This window comes from Electrona antarctica (genome assembly GCF_951216825.1).
Source record: "Electrona antarctica genome assembly, contig: scaffold_73, whole genome shotgun sequence".
Taxonomy (NCBI): domain Eukaryota; kingdom Metazoa; phylum Chordata; class Actinopteri; order Myctophiformes; family Myctophidae; genus Electrona; species Electrona antarctica.
Window position 1 is genome coordinate 4798 of NW_027638626.1, and position 18725 is coordinate 23522.

The 18725-nt window shown below is 42.1% G+C and overlaps 2 protein-coding genes across 5 annotated transcripts in view; both read right to left on the bottom strand.

The window, feature by feature from the left end:
* Positions 1 to 2606: 2606 nt before the first annotated feature.
* LOC306917882 (uncharacterized protein) lies at positions 2607 to 11903 on the bottom strand. Of its 2 annotated transcripts, none has more exons than XR_013789263.1 (10): positions 11779 to 11903; positions 8986 to 10579; positions 8311 to 8951; positions 5790 to 5884; positions 5300 to 5348; positions 4537 to 4593; positions 4143 to 4347; positions 3718 to 3852; positions 2982 to 3069; positions 2607 to 2869 (listed from the first exon to the last, which is right to left on the bottom strand). XR_013789263.1 is itself a non-coding variant. In XM_079530773.1 (10 exons), the coding sequence occupies exons 7-10, from the start codon at positions 4223 to 4225 to the stop codon at positions 2828 to 2830; spliced, it is 348 nt and encodes a 115-aa protein (XP_079386899.1). In that variant the 5' UTR covers positions 4226 to 4347; positions 4537 to 4593; positions 5285 to 5348; positions 5790 to 5884; positions 8311 to 8951; positions 8986 to 10579; positions 11779 to 11903; the 3' UTR covers positions 2607 to 2827. The 2 variants fall into 2 exon arrangements, 1 of the variants encoding a protein (XP_079386899.1); XM_079530773.1 differs by having other exon boundaries at positions 5285 to 5348.
* Positions 11904 to 17627: 5724 nt separating this feature from the next.
* The window catches only part of dele1 (DAP3 binding cell death enhancer 1), a 37409-nt gene continuing 36311 nt past the window's right edge, over positions 17628 to 18725 (bottom strand). For all 3 annotated transcript variants that reach the window (XM_079530779.1, XM_079530780.1, XM_079530778.1), the window contains one exon: positions 17628 to 18086. In XM_079530779.1, the coding sequence (XP_079386905.1) occupies positions 17902 to 18086 (185 nt within the window). In that variant the 3' untranslated portion in view covers positions 17628 to 17901. The remainder of the gene's footprint in view (positions 18087 to 18725) is intronic.

The following is an 18725-nucleotide window of genomic DNA, read 5'->3' on the forward strand; positions in this document are numbered from 1 at the left end:
CAATTATTTGACAACTTTAGTTCAACTTACTTTGTAGACTGTTTAGAAAAAATAAAATAAATCTAATCATAATGCTGGCACAAATATGTTGGTCTTAAAGTGTATTTATACCTGCCTGTATACCTGTAAAGAAGAGTAGTGTTTAAGCTGTGTCATGGTCCACTGATTGACAAACACAATATTGCAGTTTTAGGTTGTATATTATATTCAAAGGTTTGAGGCAGCAGAGGCACGTTACTCCATAGCTCTGGTCCATAGCTCTAATGAAATGCAATGCATTAGAGCTATGGACCAGAGCTAAGTCTATCCAAGCCCTTCAGCACGTTGCATAAAACCCGACAGTTAAACTCATTGTAAAGCCACACTGTACCAGTTTATAAACAACCGTATCGGTACTCACTCACAAAGGTTTGTTGTTTAAATCCCCATGCACTGCTCCTTGTGTTCCACTCAGAGTTAGACCTGTAAGGGTCCATTTGGTTCCATGTGTTACACTCTCAGAGTTACAGACCTGTAAGGGTCCATTTGGTTCCACATGTGTTACTCTCAGAGTTACAGGGTGCATTTGGTTACAGCTACATGAGAATGGCGTCACGTACGTCAGCTGTAGCTCCGTGTTGTTTGTTGATGTAATCACTAGCAGGTGTGAAAACAGCCGATGTTCTGAGCTTGAAGATCAGCAGTACAGAGTCACAGAATTCTATAGGTTCACTGACTTCATGTAACACACCGGAAACTAATTAAATAATAACTAATTGTTAATTATAATAATACAAATAACGAATTGTTCTATTAATAAAATAGATCCATTAATTCATATTTTATTACATTATTTGTTCTGCCTGGTTTAAGAAAATAAACATATTGTCTAGTATTAGTTATTGTATTAACTAATAACTAGTTCTATTAAGTTCAAACTAGTTCTATTCATTAATACATTTTAAATGATATTTATTTATTTAAGAAAATAAACACATTGTCTAGCATTATGTATTGTATTAATTAACTAACTAGGTGTTCTATTAATAAACTAGATCTATTCATTAGATTGTTAAATGATGTTTTATTACATTATTTGTTCTGCCTGGTTAAAGAAAACCAACATATTTGCAGCAGTATGTACTGTGTAGTTGTAGACATCTGAAACACGTAAGGCTGTCATTACTCTGAGTAACCACTAGAGGGAAGTGTTGGCCTAAAAGTGATAACGTCATTAACAGTTTGTAGAAAGAGCACAGTTCAACACAAGCTCTGCTAAAACCCAGAAAAGCATTATTAAATACTCGTTTACATTGAGGTCCATTTGCATCAGAACATTTAATGACAAACTGGATTTCTAAAGTTTTCAAAGGAGTACAGAGTCATTTCCTGGAGGAAAAGTACCACACTACAAGAACAAGCCAATTTAAAAACAGTCTTATTACTTAAAATTCAGTCTGGTCTTCGTGGTAAAAAAATGGTAACAAAATTAAAAATTGCATACAGTAATTTAAGTACAATATTCAAACATTCATGTTTGGTGGCATGGCTCTGTTCTGGGAGATTGTCCGCATTAATAAGCTAGGTCATTCTGTAGAGACCTGGGAGTGAAAACCTCCTTCAGCTTTCCACACTTCATTTGAAGACCTGAGGCCTCCTTTTAGTCCATTTAGACCTGGTGAAACCTATAAATTATACCATTCATGGCGGGATCCACCTGTCTACATCACTTATTTATTGTTTTAATAAGAATTTGAAGGTTTTCAGAAAACCTTAGGCTAGGTTTTAGAAGGTCTAAATGTGTAAAATACATTAACTATAACTAAATATTCCTTAAACATGTAAATAGTACCACTGTATTCCTCATCCTTGTTATGAACCATTTGATCTAGGGGTAGTGGACCCATAACACAGTGAAGGAGGACACCCGGGTATAAATGCAATAATTTATTAACAAGAAAATAATGAATATTTACAGATATATGGCATCATGAATAAATTACAATCAACATGAAACATATTACAAACTTATATTACTTTTATTAAAATTTTGTTTTGACTATGGCGTATTCTCTCGTGTATCATCAGATGTCCGTCTCCATGCTCGCCTCTCCTTGGAGGCCAGTTGGGTCAAAACACAGTATACCACATTGACAGCTGTAGTGAGTCTACAGTCCACCTGACTGCTGGCAATATACCCTGGTTGTGATATGTAGATATGATTGATAGTTTATTATTTATTTATATTAATTCATTCTACAATTTTATAAGTCATTGTTTTAATTTTATATATTACTAGGTTATTACTAATTTTATGTATTACTATACTACTCATTTTATATATTACTATGTTATTACTAATTTCATGTATTACTATACTCATTTTATTTATTTGATGTATTACTATGTTATTACTAATTTTATTTATTTTATGTATTACTGTTATTACTAATTTTATTTGTATGCATTTATTTTATGTATTACTGTTATTACTAATTTTATTTTGATGCATTTATTTTATGCATTACTGTTATTACTAATTTTATGCATTACTATATTGCTAATTTTATTTCTTTTATGTATTACTATATTACTAATTATATTTATTTTACGCATTACTGTGCCATTACTAATTTTATTTATTTTATTTACTATTTTAATGCATTTATTTTACTTTAATCTATATTTTGTATCATTTGTTTTATCCATTTATAGTTATTTATATATTTGTTTTGTTTATTTTTGTGAACAACCAAAAAGCCCCGATTGATCACATCTACATACATGTATCACCACTACCAGTCAGGATCTGAGTGACTCAGAACCCTGGTGACCTCCATATGGCTGCTTAGGAGGACCAGATGGAGCCACACAGGAGACCAGCAACGTCCTAAAGAAAAGAAAGAAATGCTCATTACTACATTGTTCATAATAACTGTTCATAATAACACACACACACACACACATTGTGTGTGTGTGTGTGTGTGTGTATATATAGTTACCTTGCCGTGATGTGACTCCAAAAGGTGAGCAGAAATAGTTGCTCCATTGGCTAGAAACGTGCTCTTCACCGGCATGATGATCTTGTTCCTAAAAAAAGTCTATAGTCAACCCCTAACTGATTACAGAACATGATATAAAAACACAACGAGAAGGATTTAGGCCTGTCACAATTACCTAATCAAGTATTTGAGATAATTTTTTTTAGGGATAATAGTCATAATCGTCTCCATGTTGGAAATGTTCATATATTTTCAAACATTTTAAAGAAATAATGGAAGCAGCTGATCTACAAGCTCAACATGTGTTACGTTGTAATGTGTATAAAGTTATTGAATTATGCCTTTTTGTTTACAAAGCCTAAAAAAGCCAAAGTTATATTCATAATGTTAGTACGACGCAATTAAATTGTTATTGTAATTTATTTGAGCGACTAAAACGGCTTCCAGTGACCTAAACGGCTTCCAGTGGCGTCTACCGAACCGAAAAGACACAGCCCAAATTAGCTTGGCTGTGTGTGTGTGTGTGTCCTGTCACAACATACACTTACAGTAACGTTTAAGAATAGGGATCGACCGATTCTCGGCAACAGACGATTGGCTTTTTTTCAGTTTCATTCATGTTACAACGCACTTAAATCGTTAATTGCAATTTATTTGAGAGACAATAATCGTCTAGTAAAAAGAAACCTCATAATTGTGACAGGCCTAAAGCGGTTCTTACTGTGGTGTTCCTCACCGGCAGGCCCAGGTCCGAAGTCCTCCGGCGTCTACCCAGATCTCCGTCCTCCGTCCTCCCATCCATCCATGGACAGACCTGCAGATCTCCATCTCTTGGTTGAGACTTCCAGCTGTGTCTACTGCCATCTCCATCCTGAGAAAGAAAGACAGAAACCAAATTAGCTTTTGTTGAGCTGCAAATTCAGAACCACTTATACCCTTTATACACATTTGATAAAACAGACCTTTAATGAGCATTTGGTATGTGCTCCTATTTCACTACACAAATTGATTCTCCAAAAATAGCACAACATGTTGCCACGCGGTGTGAGCTTGTAGATCTGCTATTTTTGCTGAACGCTCCCCCCAGAATAGGGATGCTGGGGTTGAAGTGGTTAACAAAAGTGTCATTAAGACTTTGATTAGCTTGGACAGACTACTCACAGCTCATCAGAGTCCTCTGAGGGGGGGGGGGGGGGGGGGGATCTCTGTCCAGGGAACATCAGCTCGTCTACCAAGATCTCCATTCTAACAAAGATAAAAAAAACACACACCAAATTAGCTTTGCCGTGTGTGTGCGCGTGTGTATGTGTGTATGTGCGCCCTGTCCAGCAGCGGCGTTCCAGCGACGTCTACCGCGATCTCCATCCTAACAAAAGAAAGATTGATTAGAGTGACCAAGGGCCAGATATATATTCTATCCTGTCACAACATATATACAGCCTAGTACATCAAACTTGTATTTATAGAGAACATTTAAAATAGAAGCTAAACATCACTTACAGTAATAAACGTTTAAGTTAGGGTTATTTTTGACAGGCCTAACAGGGTCTCTTACTTTGAGTCATCTTCAGAGGAATGCAGATTCCTGGACAGCGGGAGACCTGCAGTACATCTGGAAGAAAGACATTTATCGTCTATGAATGGCTGAAGAGCTTCGCACATCACTCCCTTGTTGTTGCTGCCAATAGTCTGGATAGTCTACTGTTAGGTTATTAGCTTATTAGCTTACTTCTTATTCTTGATGACAATTGTTTATGAATTTGATGTATTACTATGTGTTGTTCTTGCTTACTGTAAGTCACTCTGGATAAAGTGTGTGATAACTGCCTAAATTGTAAATTGTTGAAATTCCTAGACGTGATCAATTAGGGTGTGCTCTTCGGTGATAGCAGTGGTGTTATTTGTCTATTTTTACAGTCCCATTCCCAGAAAGACCACCGCCTGTGCCACACCGATACGGCATCTAGCCGGTACCGAGGCTCTGGTGTTCCCCACCGCTGAGTACTGTGCCCCAGTCTGGAGCCGTAGCCCTCATGTTGGTTTTGGGGCTTTTTATGCCTTTACTGATAGTGAACAGTATATAGACAGGAAAGGGGGAAGTGATGGGGAGTGACACGCGGCAAAGGCCGTCGGGAGTCGAACCCGCAGCACGCCATCCGGCTGGCTTGGCAGCCTAGGTGCCCAGACAGTTGAGCTAACCATCCGGGCCACACTTACATATTTAATTGCAATTTATTTGAGCGACAATAATCATCCAGTAAAAAGAAACCTCATAATCGTGACAGGCCTAAAGCGGTTCTTACTGTGGGGTTCCTCACCAGGCGGGCCCAGGTCCAAAGTCCTCCGGCATCTACCCAGATCTCCGTCCTAAGAAAGAAATAAATAAAGACCAAATTAGCTTTTGTTGAGCTGCAAATTCAGAACGACTTAAACCCTCATATATATATATATATATATATATATATATAAATTTGATAAAACAGACCTTTAAAGAGAGCATTTGGTATATGCTCCGATTTCACTACACAAATTGATTTGCCAAAAATAGCAGATCTACAAGCTCACAACATGTTGCAACGCGGTGTGAGCTTGTAGATCTGCTATTTTTGCTGAACGCTCCCCCCAGAATAGGGATGCTGGGGTTGAAGTGGTTAACAAAAGTGTCATTAAGACTTTGATTAGCTTGGAGAGCTGACATACATTCAACCAGTGCCACTAGGAGGCACCATACTGCCATGCTATACTTCATGCCATAACAGTACAGCAGATATCCATCCTGAGAAACAAACAAGAAATATTCCTACTCACAGCTCATCAGAAGTCCTCAGAGGAAACCCCCGGGAGGGAAGCTTTGGAACGGATCTCTGTCCTTCCACGATGTCATCATTGACCCATCATCCACCCTAACAAAGAAAGAAAGATTAATTAAAGTGACCAAGAGCCAGATATACATACATTGTGTCCTTTCACATCATACACAAAATGTATAGAGAACATTTAACACAGCCGACGCGAATCGCGTATCAATAAGTTATCAATTAATCAAACGTCGGGTGCGGATCACGTATCAATAGGTTTCAATCACTTTTTTATAGCATACTTTCATTCATCTTTTTACCCACCCGGACAATGAAGAACCATCGCCCTATCATTGCTGCTTAGTCCCGCTCACGTGATCAGAAAAAAAACCCCAAAAAAAAAAAACCCCTCCCCTCCTGAAAACAGGAGGGCGGGCCGCTTTACGTGTATAAACCAGTGTAGAATGGATGCGCCCATGCCGATGTAGCCCGTGTGTGAAAAGAATCAAATTTCACCTAACCTCGCCTCACCAGGCTTTCCTCCACCCATTGGCTTTTATACTCGATTCCCCCCTCCCCTCCTGTTTCTCCTGCAGGAGGAGGGCCTTGCGAGATGGGGGCTCATGTCTCGGAAAAAAACATACGGAACGCTGTTACGCTGCCTAACACATGATCTGCAGATTCTGCACCAGATCGGCAACACACATGGACAGATGCATGTTTACTTCTTCATACTGTAGCGACCAAACGATCCCCGAGCCTACAATACTACGAACTAACAAACGAACTACAGTATCGAGAGGGGCCGCCATGACAACAGACAGTCTACCGTTGGTGGATCACGTATCGCCATGCAGAGCCGTCATAATCGGAGATCGCTCAGACGTGTGATTGTAACGCTTTTTTATTCATTATAATTGTAGTGATAAGACCGCAATGAACGCGTCGGGGACGTAATCGACCCGGGTGTAATGTATAACGAACTTTTCCGCGTCCTAAACCGTGGTGTTGTGATCCGAAGCTTTTTTTTCTCCATCGCCCCCAACCTGCATGCCCAGGCATGTTCCTTCAGCTGATGATGACAACGCGTCTCACCGTTATACTATAGTTCTGAACCGAACGGTGGAATGGGACTTTTTATAGCCGTACGATCAAGACTTATGCTGCCCAATGTGCCCATGACCCCCCCCCCCCCCAATGTTACTGCGATCAAAACAATGAAAGCAGTGAATCATCATCATCATCTAAAGGATGCAGAGTTATGAAGGTTTATAGTCAGACATTGACAGGCAGATATAACAATAAACACAATAAATATGCTATACATCCTATACACCGAATGAAAGCCCTGAATGTGTACTTTTACGAGGAAAAGAGTAAACATTGATCCCATGTACAGTCTGTCATAAATTGGTTACTGGGTGGATGCACATTGCGCCCACCAGATATAACTGCAGAGAAGACATGGACCCGAACTCAATATTCACAAAATAAGGCCTATAGCGACATATAAAAAAGTGAGCGGTGCAACTGTTCTCTACAGTTGCGCGGTGCAACTGTAGAGAACAGTTGCACCGCTCACTTCACAGGGGTGTGATTTTTATTATTACAGTAGAAGTTTACAGACCAAACTGTAAATAAAAGGTTTACATGACTTTCTGCCTCAGTCCGTATATAGCGAGCTGTAGTGAATAAGTACAGAACAGTTGCAACGCTCACTTCACAGGGGTGTGATTTTTATAATTACAGTAGAAGTTTACAGACCAAACTGTAAATAAAAGGTTTACATGACTTTCTGCCTCAGTCCGTATATAGCGACCTGTATTGAATAAGCAGAGAACATAATATGGGACAGAGTTGCACCACTCACTTCACATGGGTGTGATTTTTATTATTACTACAGTAGAAGTTTTTTTCTTATGAAAGCAGAGTCTTCTGTTTCATACGGTATATAGTATTTATATGTCGCTATAGGCCTTATTTTGTGAATATTGAGGAGTTCACGTCCATGTCTTCTCTGAAGTTATCTGGTGGGCACAAGCTGCATTCAATAACCAATTACTGTCTAACTGTACATGGGATCAATGTTTACTCTTTTCCTCGTAAAAGTACACATTCAGGGCTTTCATTCGGTGTATAGGATGTATAGGATATTTATTGGGTTCAATTTTATATCTGCCTGTCAATGTCTCTGACTTTAAACCATCCATAACTCTGCTCGCTGTTCAAGATAACCACTTCCAGGCAAATGCAGGTGTTGCAAAAAGGTCAATATCTCCAGAATGGAACATGGTAAAATCAAAATGTATTTTTTAAATTGAAGTGGACAAGTTCAGCTTTCTTTTGATGTATGCGTGTGATTCTCGCTATAAGAGAACATTTTGCTGTGGGCCCCCGAACAAGGCCTTTGTGCAATGTTAAACGGTAGCAACATCCAAATAGGCCTGTCGAGATCCTGTAGCAATCAAAGTGTTAAAACAGAAGCTGACCATACGACTCGCAGTAATAGAAAAGTCTAAGTGGTTTCTTACTTTGAGCCGTCTTCAGAGCCCCCATGCAGATTCATCCATGGACAGCGAGAGCTGCAGATATCCACCTGTAGGGGCTCCGGTTGAGCCTCGCAGCATCTGGAAGGAAGACATGGTGGTTATGGTCTATGAATGGCTGAAGAGCTTTGCACATCACTCACTTGTTGCTGCCGCCAATAGGAATTTGTGATGTCTGTGTGGCGACAATTTCTGTGTCCATTTTCTTTTTATAATAACATACAATTTATATAGGCAGTGCTTTTCAAGGTACCCAAAGTTGCTTCACAAAACAGAAGTAAAAACAAATTTATTAGAAAATAAACTAGTTAAAAGGTTAAAAACTAGAAACCATTTTGTGAAGCTTTCCGGTTCAACATCTACATCCACGATCTCCCTGCAACAACATCAATGAAGTATGGCTATGCAGACGACCAGAGTACTGTGGCCCAGTCTGGAGCCGTAGCTCTCATGTCAAGAAGCTGGATGCTGCCCTCACCACCGGATGGGCCACCCCAAACAAACAACTTCTCGCTGGAATCACTCCAACAGAGGTCAGACGAGAAGCAGCCCTCACCGAGAAGGCACAGCTGAGTGAACCCCAGCCATCTCCTCCACAAGGTCGTCAGAGACACCACAGCACAGGCCTCAAGTCACGGTGCCCTTTGCCACAGCACACACACCAAGTCACGGTGCCCTTTGCCACAGCACACACACCAAGTCACGGCGCCCTTTGCCACAGCACACACACACACACACACACCACACGCGCCGCCCTTTGCCACAGCACACGTGCCTCAGGTCACGGTGCCCCTTTGCCACACAGGCCCAGGAACTGCTCCACACAACACCAGCTGACACCTCCAAGGCATCCTGGGTGAAGGAGAGACAGAGGGACCAGTGGAATACATTGAGGACCCCAAATATGTTCTTTGCCAGCACCTCCCCTGCAAGGAGTGGACAACCCTCAAAGCAGAAGTGGGACATCTCAGACAGTGCCCACTGTGAATGAGAGGATCCACTACAGACTGTGGAACACGTAATGACCATTTGCCCCAAATACCGGCCACCGAATGGTGATCGTGGCTTAGGTGACCTAGACAATGACACACTGGACTGGCTTGCTGCAACAGAGCTGACGTTCTATGGACATACGGCAGAAGATGTTTATTAAACTTATTTTTTGTAATTTCTTAATTATTTTGGCATGTTTGTCAAACCTTTGTGGCATTTAATTTATTGGTGAAGTTTTAGTGGAACTGAGATATGTTTGTTAGGGATGTCCAATATTATCGGCCGATAATTATTTTTTACTTTATTTTTTTACATTAAAAACATTTACAAGCTCACAATGCGACACATGTGAGCTTGTAGATCTGCCATTTTCAAATGATTTTTATACATTTGAAAACTTGAAATGAGACATTTTGCATAATGAGCACTTTTACTTTTGGTACTTTAAGTACATTTTTATACCAAAACCTTTGTACTTTTACTCGGGTACATGTTGAATGTACTTGTAACAGAGTATTTATATATTGCAGTATTTATAGCCTACTTGTATTTAAGTACAAAGTTTGAGTTATTTTCCACCACTGGTGGCCTGCATATACCGGTATCGGTTGATATCGGAAATTAGGAGTTGGACAATATCCAACACGGACTGTCGGACATCCCTTGATTTGTGTGATTTTGTGCAGCTTTTAGTGAGTTTGTGGCATTTTGTTTACTTTTGTTTGTTTGTTTTGTGAACGACCAAAGAGTACACCCAGTATGTATCACAATGCTATTTCCACCAGGCAGGTGTACTTATATCTACATCTCCTAAGCGGCCATGTACTAAACACTACAGATATCACAATTTGACTTTGGCAGCAGCAAGAAACGACTGATATGCAAAGCTCTTCAGCCATGCTTCTCTCTATACAAACACTCATAATGTCCACATGGACATCTTAGCAGCCAGGATGGGGTGGTCGGCCTGGAGGCCACTCAGAACCCTGGTGACCTTCACATGGACATCTTAGCAGCCAGGATGGGGTGGTCGGCCTGGAGGCCACTCAGAACCCTGGTGACCTTCACATGGACATCTTAGCAGCCAGGATGGGGTGGTCGGCCTGGAGGCCACTCAGAACCCTGGTGACCTTCACATGGAGATCTTAGCAGCCAGGATGGGGTGGTCGGCCTGGAGGCCACTCAGACATGGGGACACAGGAGACCAGGGCATCCTCAGGTTCAGCGTTCCAGCAGCATCTACTGTCATCTCCATCCACATCTAGAAAGAAAGAAATCAGAAGCTGACCATATCACTCACAGTAATGGAAACAAGGATCAGGAAAACAAGGATCCCTGGCTTAGAAGAAAAATATTCCTTAAAACATTATAGTTGCCATCTATAACTAAAATTTAAAAATAAAAAAACACCTTCAATATTTTATTTCTTTAATACATAGAGAATATTTGACTCCATCCATAGGAACGGTTCCCGTCACAGGTTGATGATGTCCATGTGTGGTCCAGCGGTGTGGAATGTATGGAATGCACAAAAAGTATTTAAAATATTGCTTTGATGCTTATATTAATCTTAGGAAGTATTAGGCTTTTTGTTATGCATTCCATAGAGCTAGACCATATGACATTCAACTTACGACAGGAGCAGTTCCTATTGAGTGAAAGATTCTTTATTTATGGTGTTTCTATTTTAAGATTTTCATTATAGAGGGTTAAGTATAATGTTTTAAGGCATTTGTCTTATTAACCAGGGATCCTTTAAATAATATTTAAAAGTGCAATACCAAAATGTATTTTATTATAAGTGTCCCTGCACAATAGTTTGTAGAGTCAATATCTCATCCGCTTCTAGAAAGCAATTTAAAATACAAATTACAAGTAATGTCGAGTACTGAGAAGTGGATTTTCACATAATGCAGGAGGCAGCTATGTCTATGGTGTATCTTTATGAAACAAACGCTTTGCAGATTGAAAGAGTATAATTCAAGCTTGCCCTACTGCATTGTTGGCGAGTTTAGCATCGTTTAATAGCATTGTTTAATACAAGCAGATTGGAAATTCAATTTGGATCAATGGGCTGTCAATGGAGGGCATGCATTGCAATTCTAGATTAATCGGTGATGCAAAGGAGTCATTTGACTCAGCTGTGTGGCGTCAGTGTGTCAACACAACTGAACAGTTACTTTTTCCAACACATACCTTACATTTTTAAGGTACAAACCAAACCACACAAAACGAAATAATTACATTCACATAAGCTCAACAGTCAACACCACAACATTGCATTTTGATGTATATTAAGCTGTTTCTCCCTAAAAGTTCCACAGTTCAAACGATAGCCTGGAGCCTTTCTCAGGATTTATTAAATAGTTCAGTTCAAAACTTAAAACAGTTCCTGTGTCAAACCACCAAGCAATAAATCCACCGTTTATGAAACAGTTCTCAAAATGATAAATCCTTTACCTCGGTTAAATGGCTACAGGGGGTCCGCAGCTGGGTCCAGGGGGTCCGCCGCTGGGTCCAGGATGCGATGGGTTTTGGTTGTTATGTTTTGTTAACAACCTGCCGACGTGTGTTCATTCAACATGAACATGAACGGTGACTCTGAGACTCATAAATGCTTCCAGGTTTTAGTAATCATTCAATCAAAGTGACGCGGGGCAGGTCACGTGCGGAGAGTGACGCGATGTGATTGGCTGACAGGATGGATTAACGAAGTTACATGAATATTCAAGTAGGGGCGGGGCCGAGGGCTGGGTTGTAACCATAGACTGGTTGTAACTGTGTGTGTTGCTGCCTAGAGGGGAAATAAATGCTATTTGTCCCAAAGTGACTGCAAGAGATTACTATTGTTTTCATAAAGCATCATTATCCCCCTTGCAAAGTTCTGAGTTCTGTTCTTATTCAACGGCCTTTCCCTCAAAGGAAAATTGGACGCTGTTTTTCCTTTATCTTTTGTCGATGGGTTCTCAAATTGTGAAAGACAGAGCTGAAGCAGTTTTTATTCTACGATCTGACGCCCTCAAGTGGACAAAATCAGTAACAGCTCTATAACCATACAGTTTATTTCCCCTGCTGCCTTAAATAACTTTACCTTTTGTAGAGTTGAGTTGAGGAAAGTTACATTTGAAAATAGGGTTAAAATATATATAAAATGAAAATATAACAGACCACATAATGTACCTTGAAATAACTTCAAATGGATAATAATTAACCCATGAATTATAGTTACATTATTTCATTCCTGAAGGTTATAGTTCAAAGATTGAACCCATTGTAATTTAGGCTGCTTGTTTCTTGTTTCTTTTGTTTGTTGACACCAACAGAGAAAGAAGCATGTTATTATTATTTTCTTATGAACACCAGACTCTGCACAACAAGCTATCAAAAAAAGATACAGAAGAATACAGAATACAGAAGAAACATTTAATTCTTTAAAACTATGGATGGAGCTGAAAATATTCACCATTTCAGCAACGCCAAGGAGAACTTTCACCAAACAATAGCTGTAGAAATAGTGTATTTGGACTTGTTTACAGGTGGAGAGGAACTTTGATAAGTCTGTCAGGGACAGCTATGGGTGTAGTAGTGAAATATTACACTTCAGCTTGTAGAAACAAAGTAAAAACGTTTAGTAGACAATAAAACACTGGATAAAACTAAGATACACAATAAAACATCAGCACTCGACTGCAGTAATAAACACAGATCAAATCATTTAAGGGCATTATGATCGCTTCACAGGATTCCCACACATTCTTACCAATGACTTTCCAAAACCTTTCCAGAATATTTAACCCAATTTCCAGACCTATATAACAATCATTCAGACGTAGCGCTATAGAGACAGACTGTCCTGACGTAGCGCTAGACACTGTCCTGACGTAGCGCTATAGACAGACTGTCCTGACGTAGCGCTATAGACAGACTGTCCTGACGTAGTGCTATAGACAGACTGTCCTGACGTAGTGCTATAGACAGACTGTCCTGACGTAGTGCTATAGACAGACTGTCCTGACGTAGCGCTATAGACAGACTGTCCTGACGTAGTGCTATAGACACTGTCCTGACGTAGCGCTATAGACAGACTGTCCTGACGTAGCGCTAGACACTGTCCTGACGTAGCGCTATAGACAGACTGTCCTGACGTAGCGCTATAGACACTGTCCTGACGTAGTGCTATAGACAGACTGTCCTGACGTAGTGCCATAGAGACAGACTGTCCTGACGTAGCGCTAGACACTGTCCTGACGTAGCGCTATAGACAGACTGTCCTGACGTAGCGCTATAGACAGACTGTCCTGACGTAGCGCTATAGAGACAGACTGTCCTGACGTAGCGCTATAGAGACAGACTGTCCTGACGTAGTGCTATAGACAGACTGTCCTGACGTAGTGCTATAGACAGACTGTCCTGACGTAGCGCTATAGAGACAGACTGTCCTGACGTAGCGCTATAGAGACAGACTGTCCTGACGTAACGCTATAGAGACAGACTGTCCTGACGTAACGCTATAGACAGACTGTCCTGACGTAGTGCTATAGAGACAGACTGTCCTGACGTAACGCTATAGAGACAGACTGTCCTGACGTAGTGCTATAGAGACAGACTGTCCTGACGTAGCGCTATAGACACTGTCCTGACGTAGTGCTATAGACAGACTGTCCTGACGTAGTGCTATAGACAGACTGTCCTGACGTAGTGCTATAGAGACAGACTGTCCTGACGTAGCGCTATAGACACTGTCCTGACGTAGTGCTATAGACAGACTGTCCTGACGTAGTGCTATAGACAGACTGTCCTGACGTAGTGCTATAGACAGACTGTCCTGACGTAGTGCTATAGACAGACTGTCCTGACGTAGCACTATAGAGACAAACTGTCCTGACGTAGCACTATAGAGACAGACTGTCCTGACGTAGCGCTATAGACTGTCCTGACGTAGCACTATAGAGACAGACTGTCCTGACGTAGTGCTATAGACAGACTGTCCTGACGTAGTGCTATAGACAGACTGTCCTGACGTAGTGCTATAGAGACAGACTGTCCTGACGTAGTGCTATAGAGACAGACTGTCCTGACGTAGTGCTATAGAGACAGACTGTCCTGACGTAGTGCTATAGACAGACTGTCCTGACGTAGCACTATAGAGACAGACTGTCCTGACGTAGTGCTATAGACAGACTGTCCTGACGTAGCGCTATAGAGACAGACTGTCCTGACGTAGTGCTATAGACAGACTGTCCTGACGTAGTGCTATAGAGACAGACTGTCCTGACGTAGCGCTATAGAGACAGACTGTCCTGACGTAGTGCTATAGACACTGTCCTGACGTAGCGCTATAGACAGACTGTCCTGACGTAGTGCTATAGAGACAGACTGTCCTGACGTAGCGCTATAGAGACAGACTGTCCTGACGTAGCGCTATAGAGACAGACTGTCCTGACGTAGCGCTATAGAGACAGACTGTCCTGACGTAGCGCTATAGAGACACTGTCCTGACGTAGTGCTATAGACAGACTGTCCTGACGTAGTGCTATAGAGACAGACTGTCCTGACGTAGTGCTATAGACAGACTGTCCTGACGTAGCGCTATAGAGACAGACTGTCCTGACGTAGCGCTATAGAGACAGACTGTCCTGACGTAGTGCTATAGAGACAGACTGTCCTGACGTAGTGCTATAGAGACAGACTGTCCTGACGTAGCGCTATAGAGACAGACTGTCCTGATGTAGTGCTATAGAGACAGACTGTCCTGACGTAGTGCTATAGAGACAGACTGTCCTGACGTAGCGCTATAGAGACAGACTGTCCTGACGTAGCGCTATAGAGACAGACTGTCCTGACGTAGTGCTATAGAGACAGACTGTCCTGACGTAGCGCTATAGAGACAGACTGTCCTGACGTAGCGCTATAGAGACAGACTGTCCTGACGTAGTGCTATAGACAGACTGTCCTGACGTAGCGCTATAGAGACAGACTGTCCTGACGTAGCGCTATAGAGACAGACTGTCCTGACGTAGTGCTATAGAGACAGACTGTCCTGACGTAGTGCTATAGACACTGTCCTGACGTAGCGCTATAGACAGACTGTCCTGACGTAGCGCTATAGACAGACTGTCCTGACGTAGCGCTATAGACACTGTCCTGACGTAGCGCTATAGACAGACTGTCCTGACGTAGTGCTATAGAGACAGACTGTCCTGACGTAGTGCTATAGAGACAGACTGTCCTGACGTAGTGCTATAGAGAGACTGTCCTGACGTAGTGCTATAGACACTGTCCTGACGTAGTGCTATAGAGACAGACTGTCCTGACGTAGTGCTATATACACTGTCCTGACGTAGCGCTATAGAGACAGACTGTCCTGACGTAGTGCTATACACTGTCCTGACGTAGTGCTATAGAGACAGACTGTCCTGACGTAGCGCTATAGACACTGTCCTGACGTAGCGCTATAGAGACAGACTGTCCTGACGTAGTGCTATAGACACTGTCCTGACGTAGTGCTATAGAGACAGACTGTCCTGACGTAGCGCTATAGACAGACTGTCCTGACGTAGTGCTATAGAGACAGACTGTCCTGACGTAGTGCTATAGAGACAGACTGTCCTGACGTAGCGCTATAGAGACAGACTGTCCTGACGTAGTGCTATAGACACTGTCCTGACGTACTACGAGCGACAACGCTCCGTGCATCGACGTCGTCCATCCCTCCTATATTCGCTCACAGAGTCTCTATTCGATGTTTCGCTGCCCCAGTAACATTTTTATTGGTTGAGATCTACACGCTACTATTTCATTGGTTAAGGCTATACGTCGCAACACAACGGCCGACAGCGCTCCATATCAGCACGATTTCACCATCGGAGCGCTGCCGCTCGCTCGCTGTGCAGATGAGCTGACGTTGGTAGTGTAGTAGCAGAAATAGGTTGAAAATGATGTAAAACATGCTCTATGCTCAGGAAAATAAATAAATAAACAACCATGGTGGACTCAGGGCTCCAGCGTGCGACCTATTAGGTCGCATATGCGACTTAATTTATTAAGGGTGATACTTAAAATGTAATGAGGTCGCACCTGTGCGACTTGCTGGAATGATGAGTGGAGGGGGAAAAAAACATCCCGCAGTGCTTGCCCGTTCCATTGATTGAAAACATTGGACGTTCGCCTGACGCCCAGTGTTCAAAGAACGATCATTCACGAAAACCCACAAATAAGCCCTTCAGACTTGGATGGTCAGAGCGGCGCGATTACATACAAAGTCAATTCAAAGACGAGAATTGCGCAAACGGGCGCGGCGCGACCGGCCGCGAACCGAGGCGAATATATATTCAGGTCTGAACGCAGCTTATCCGACACAAATTAACTAATCTTTCTCAGCTGTACAATTTCACTGGAGCGTGCAGCGCGCATATCTAACTGCATGATGATCAGTCATGATCTACACAGACAGCCGACTCCCGACCCAAACACTGAGTGAAACTTAGTAAACGTGTTTGATTAAACATGTGCCACGAAATGTGCCACGAAAAATAGCTTCCAACGCTTGTTATGTTTGCATCGAGGAGGTAGTGTCCATACCATACGTCCATACATGATGATCGGCCAACAAAATACATTAATCTCCCTGATGCCTGATTTATTCTTCGTGTTCCGTGCTGAAAATAGCTGATCTACAAGCTCACAACGCGTTGCGAGCTTGTAGATCAGCTATTTTCAGCACGCGGAGATATGCAGGCTCTGAGAGCATTCAGAAACTTTTGCCTTCACAATAAAAGCATGCAGCTTTCACAAGTTGGCCCATAAAGAAAAGGATTAAGAATTTGGTGGCATTTCACATTGCAAAAGATTTTTTCCAAAATGTAAAAATATTATAAGGAATTCATTTGGATAATGGTAATGGAGATATTGTACAAATTGTCACTTTATTAATCCAAAAGGTTTGGACTGCATTTAATTTTCAACACAAAACCTTAAACTGACTTTCTGTGTGTGGAATATAAATATTGCCTTTATTGACTGAGTGACTTTGTGGTGGGTTGAAACCATCTACAGTGTTTTGAAGTATAACCAGGTAGGTTGCTGTTTTTTACACAGTGACTGTTGTAGGGGGTTTTATGATTCAAACCTTATGGTGGAAACCACTACATAAATAAATGGCGCCCGATGTGGGGGCATGATAAGATCATGTATTAATACCACGCTATACAAAGAAAAAAATGGTGCTACCTAATTTGTGGTGGCGCTACCAAATGAAAAGGTAGGTGGCACCAGTGCTACCTGTGAAAAAGTTAGTCTGGAGCCCTGGGTGGACTTAGAACGTAGTTTTAGTTTTAGACATTCCAATGTGACATTTATATGAACAAAATAAATGTGATATTTTTTATAAGAACACATAAACTCTTCACACATTCTCACCAGCCCCACCCACAATGTGATGTCACAGCATGGGGGGCGGGACTAACCCACACCCAGTGTGATGTCAGAGCAGGGGGGCGGGACTAACCCACCCCTAGTGTGATGTCAGAGCAGGGGGGCGGGACTAACCCACCCCCAGTGTGATGTCAGAGCAGGAGGGCGGGACTAACCCACCCCCAGTGTGATGTCAGAGCAAGGGGGCGGGGCGTAGGGGTAAAGGTTGCCGGGTAGATTCCCCGTGCTCCAGCTGTGAGGAAGTGAGGTCGTCACAGGAAGTGAGGTCGTCAGGCTGCCTGGTTGGACGGCACGCTGGAAACATGGAGCGGAGCGGATGGAGCGCAGCGCTGCCTCTAGTGGAGAGGAGGATACATAACATGAATTAACACCCTGAGCGCAAACCTATCAATTAGTTACGCCCAGCGCTCAGGACGGAGATTGATCAAAAGGACGGAGATTATTGATATCAAAACCGATCCACAGGCTGGGAGCCTCTGTTGCGCAACATTCAATGTTATTTTCCGGTGGGACGTCATCGAAAATGTTCCCCCCCCCCATTTTAGCGGACGAGATCGAAAACCTTAAAACGTGAATAACTCTTGATCTAAATCATTCCGTCCAATTCTAAGAAGAGATTATGTTTTAAACGGCCCATTGCTGTCCAGTCGCTAGTCGCGTTAGAATTAATCATACCTCCCGTTGTTGTCGATCGCCTCTAGAGTGTTTTGGCTACATCTAGCTGCTTCAGCCACATCCGGGATAACATCCGGTCCGTCGGTAAATGTTGCCATTCAATAATGTGAACTTCCATTTTTCAGACCGTCAGGCTGTGAACCATAGAATGCATGCATATAGACATACAGGCACAAGCTGTGCAATACATGATCTATTTCCACTATATAGGCTATCATTGTCTCCACCAGGCCGAAGGCATGGGGAGAGAGTATGTTTTGCACTCCGTCCGTGTGTGTGTCCGTCCGTCCGTGTGTGTG

Coding starts and splice junctions, on each gene's coding strand:
- LOC306917882 (XM_079530773.1), bottom strand. CDS start 4,225: ATGGAGATCTTGGTAGACGAGCTGATGTTCCCTGGACAGAGATCCCCC. Junction 3,070..3,717: donor CTTCGGACCTGGGCCTGCCG/GTGAGGAACACC, acceptor GACTTTTTTTAG/GAACAAGATCATCATGCCGG. Junction 2,870..2,981: donor TGGAGTCACATCACGGCAAG/GTAACTATATAT, acceptor TCTTTTCTTTAG/GACGTTGCTGGTCTCCTGTG.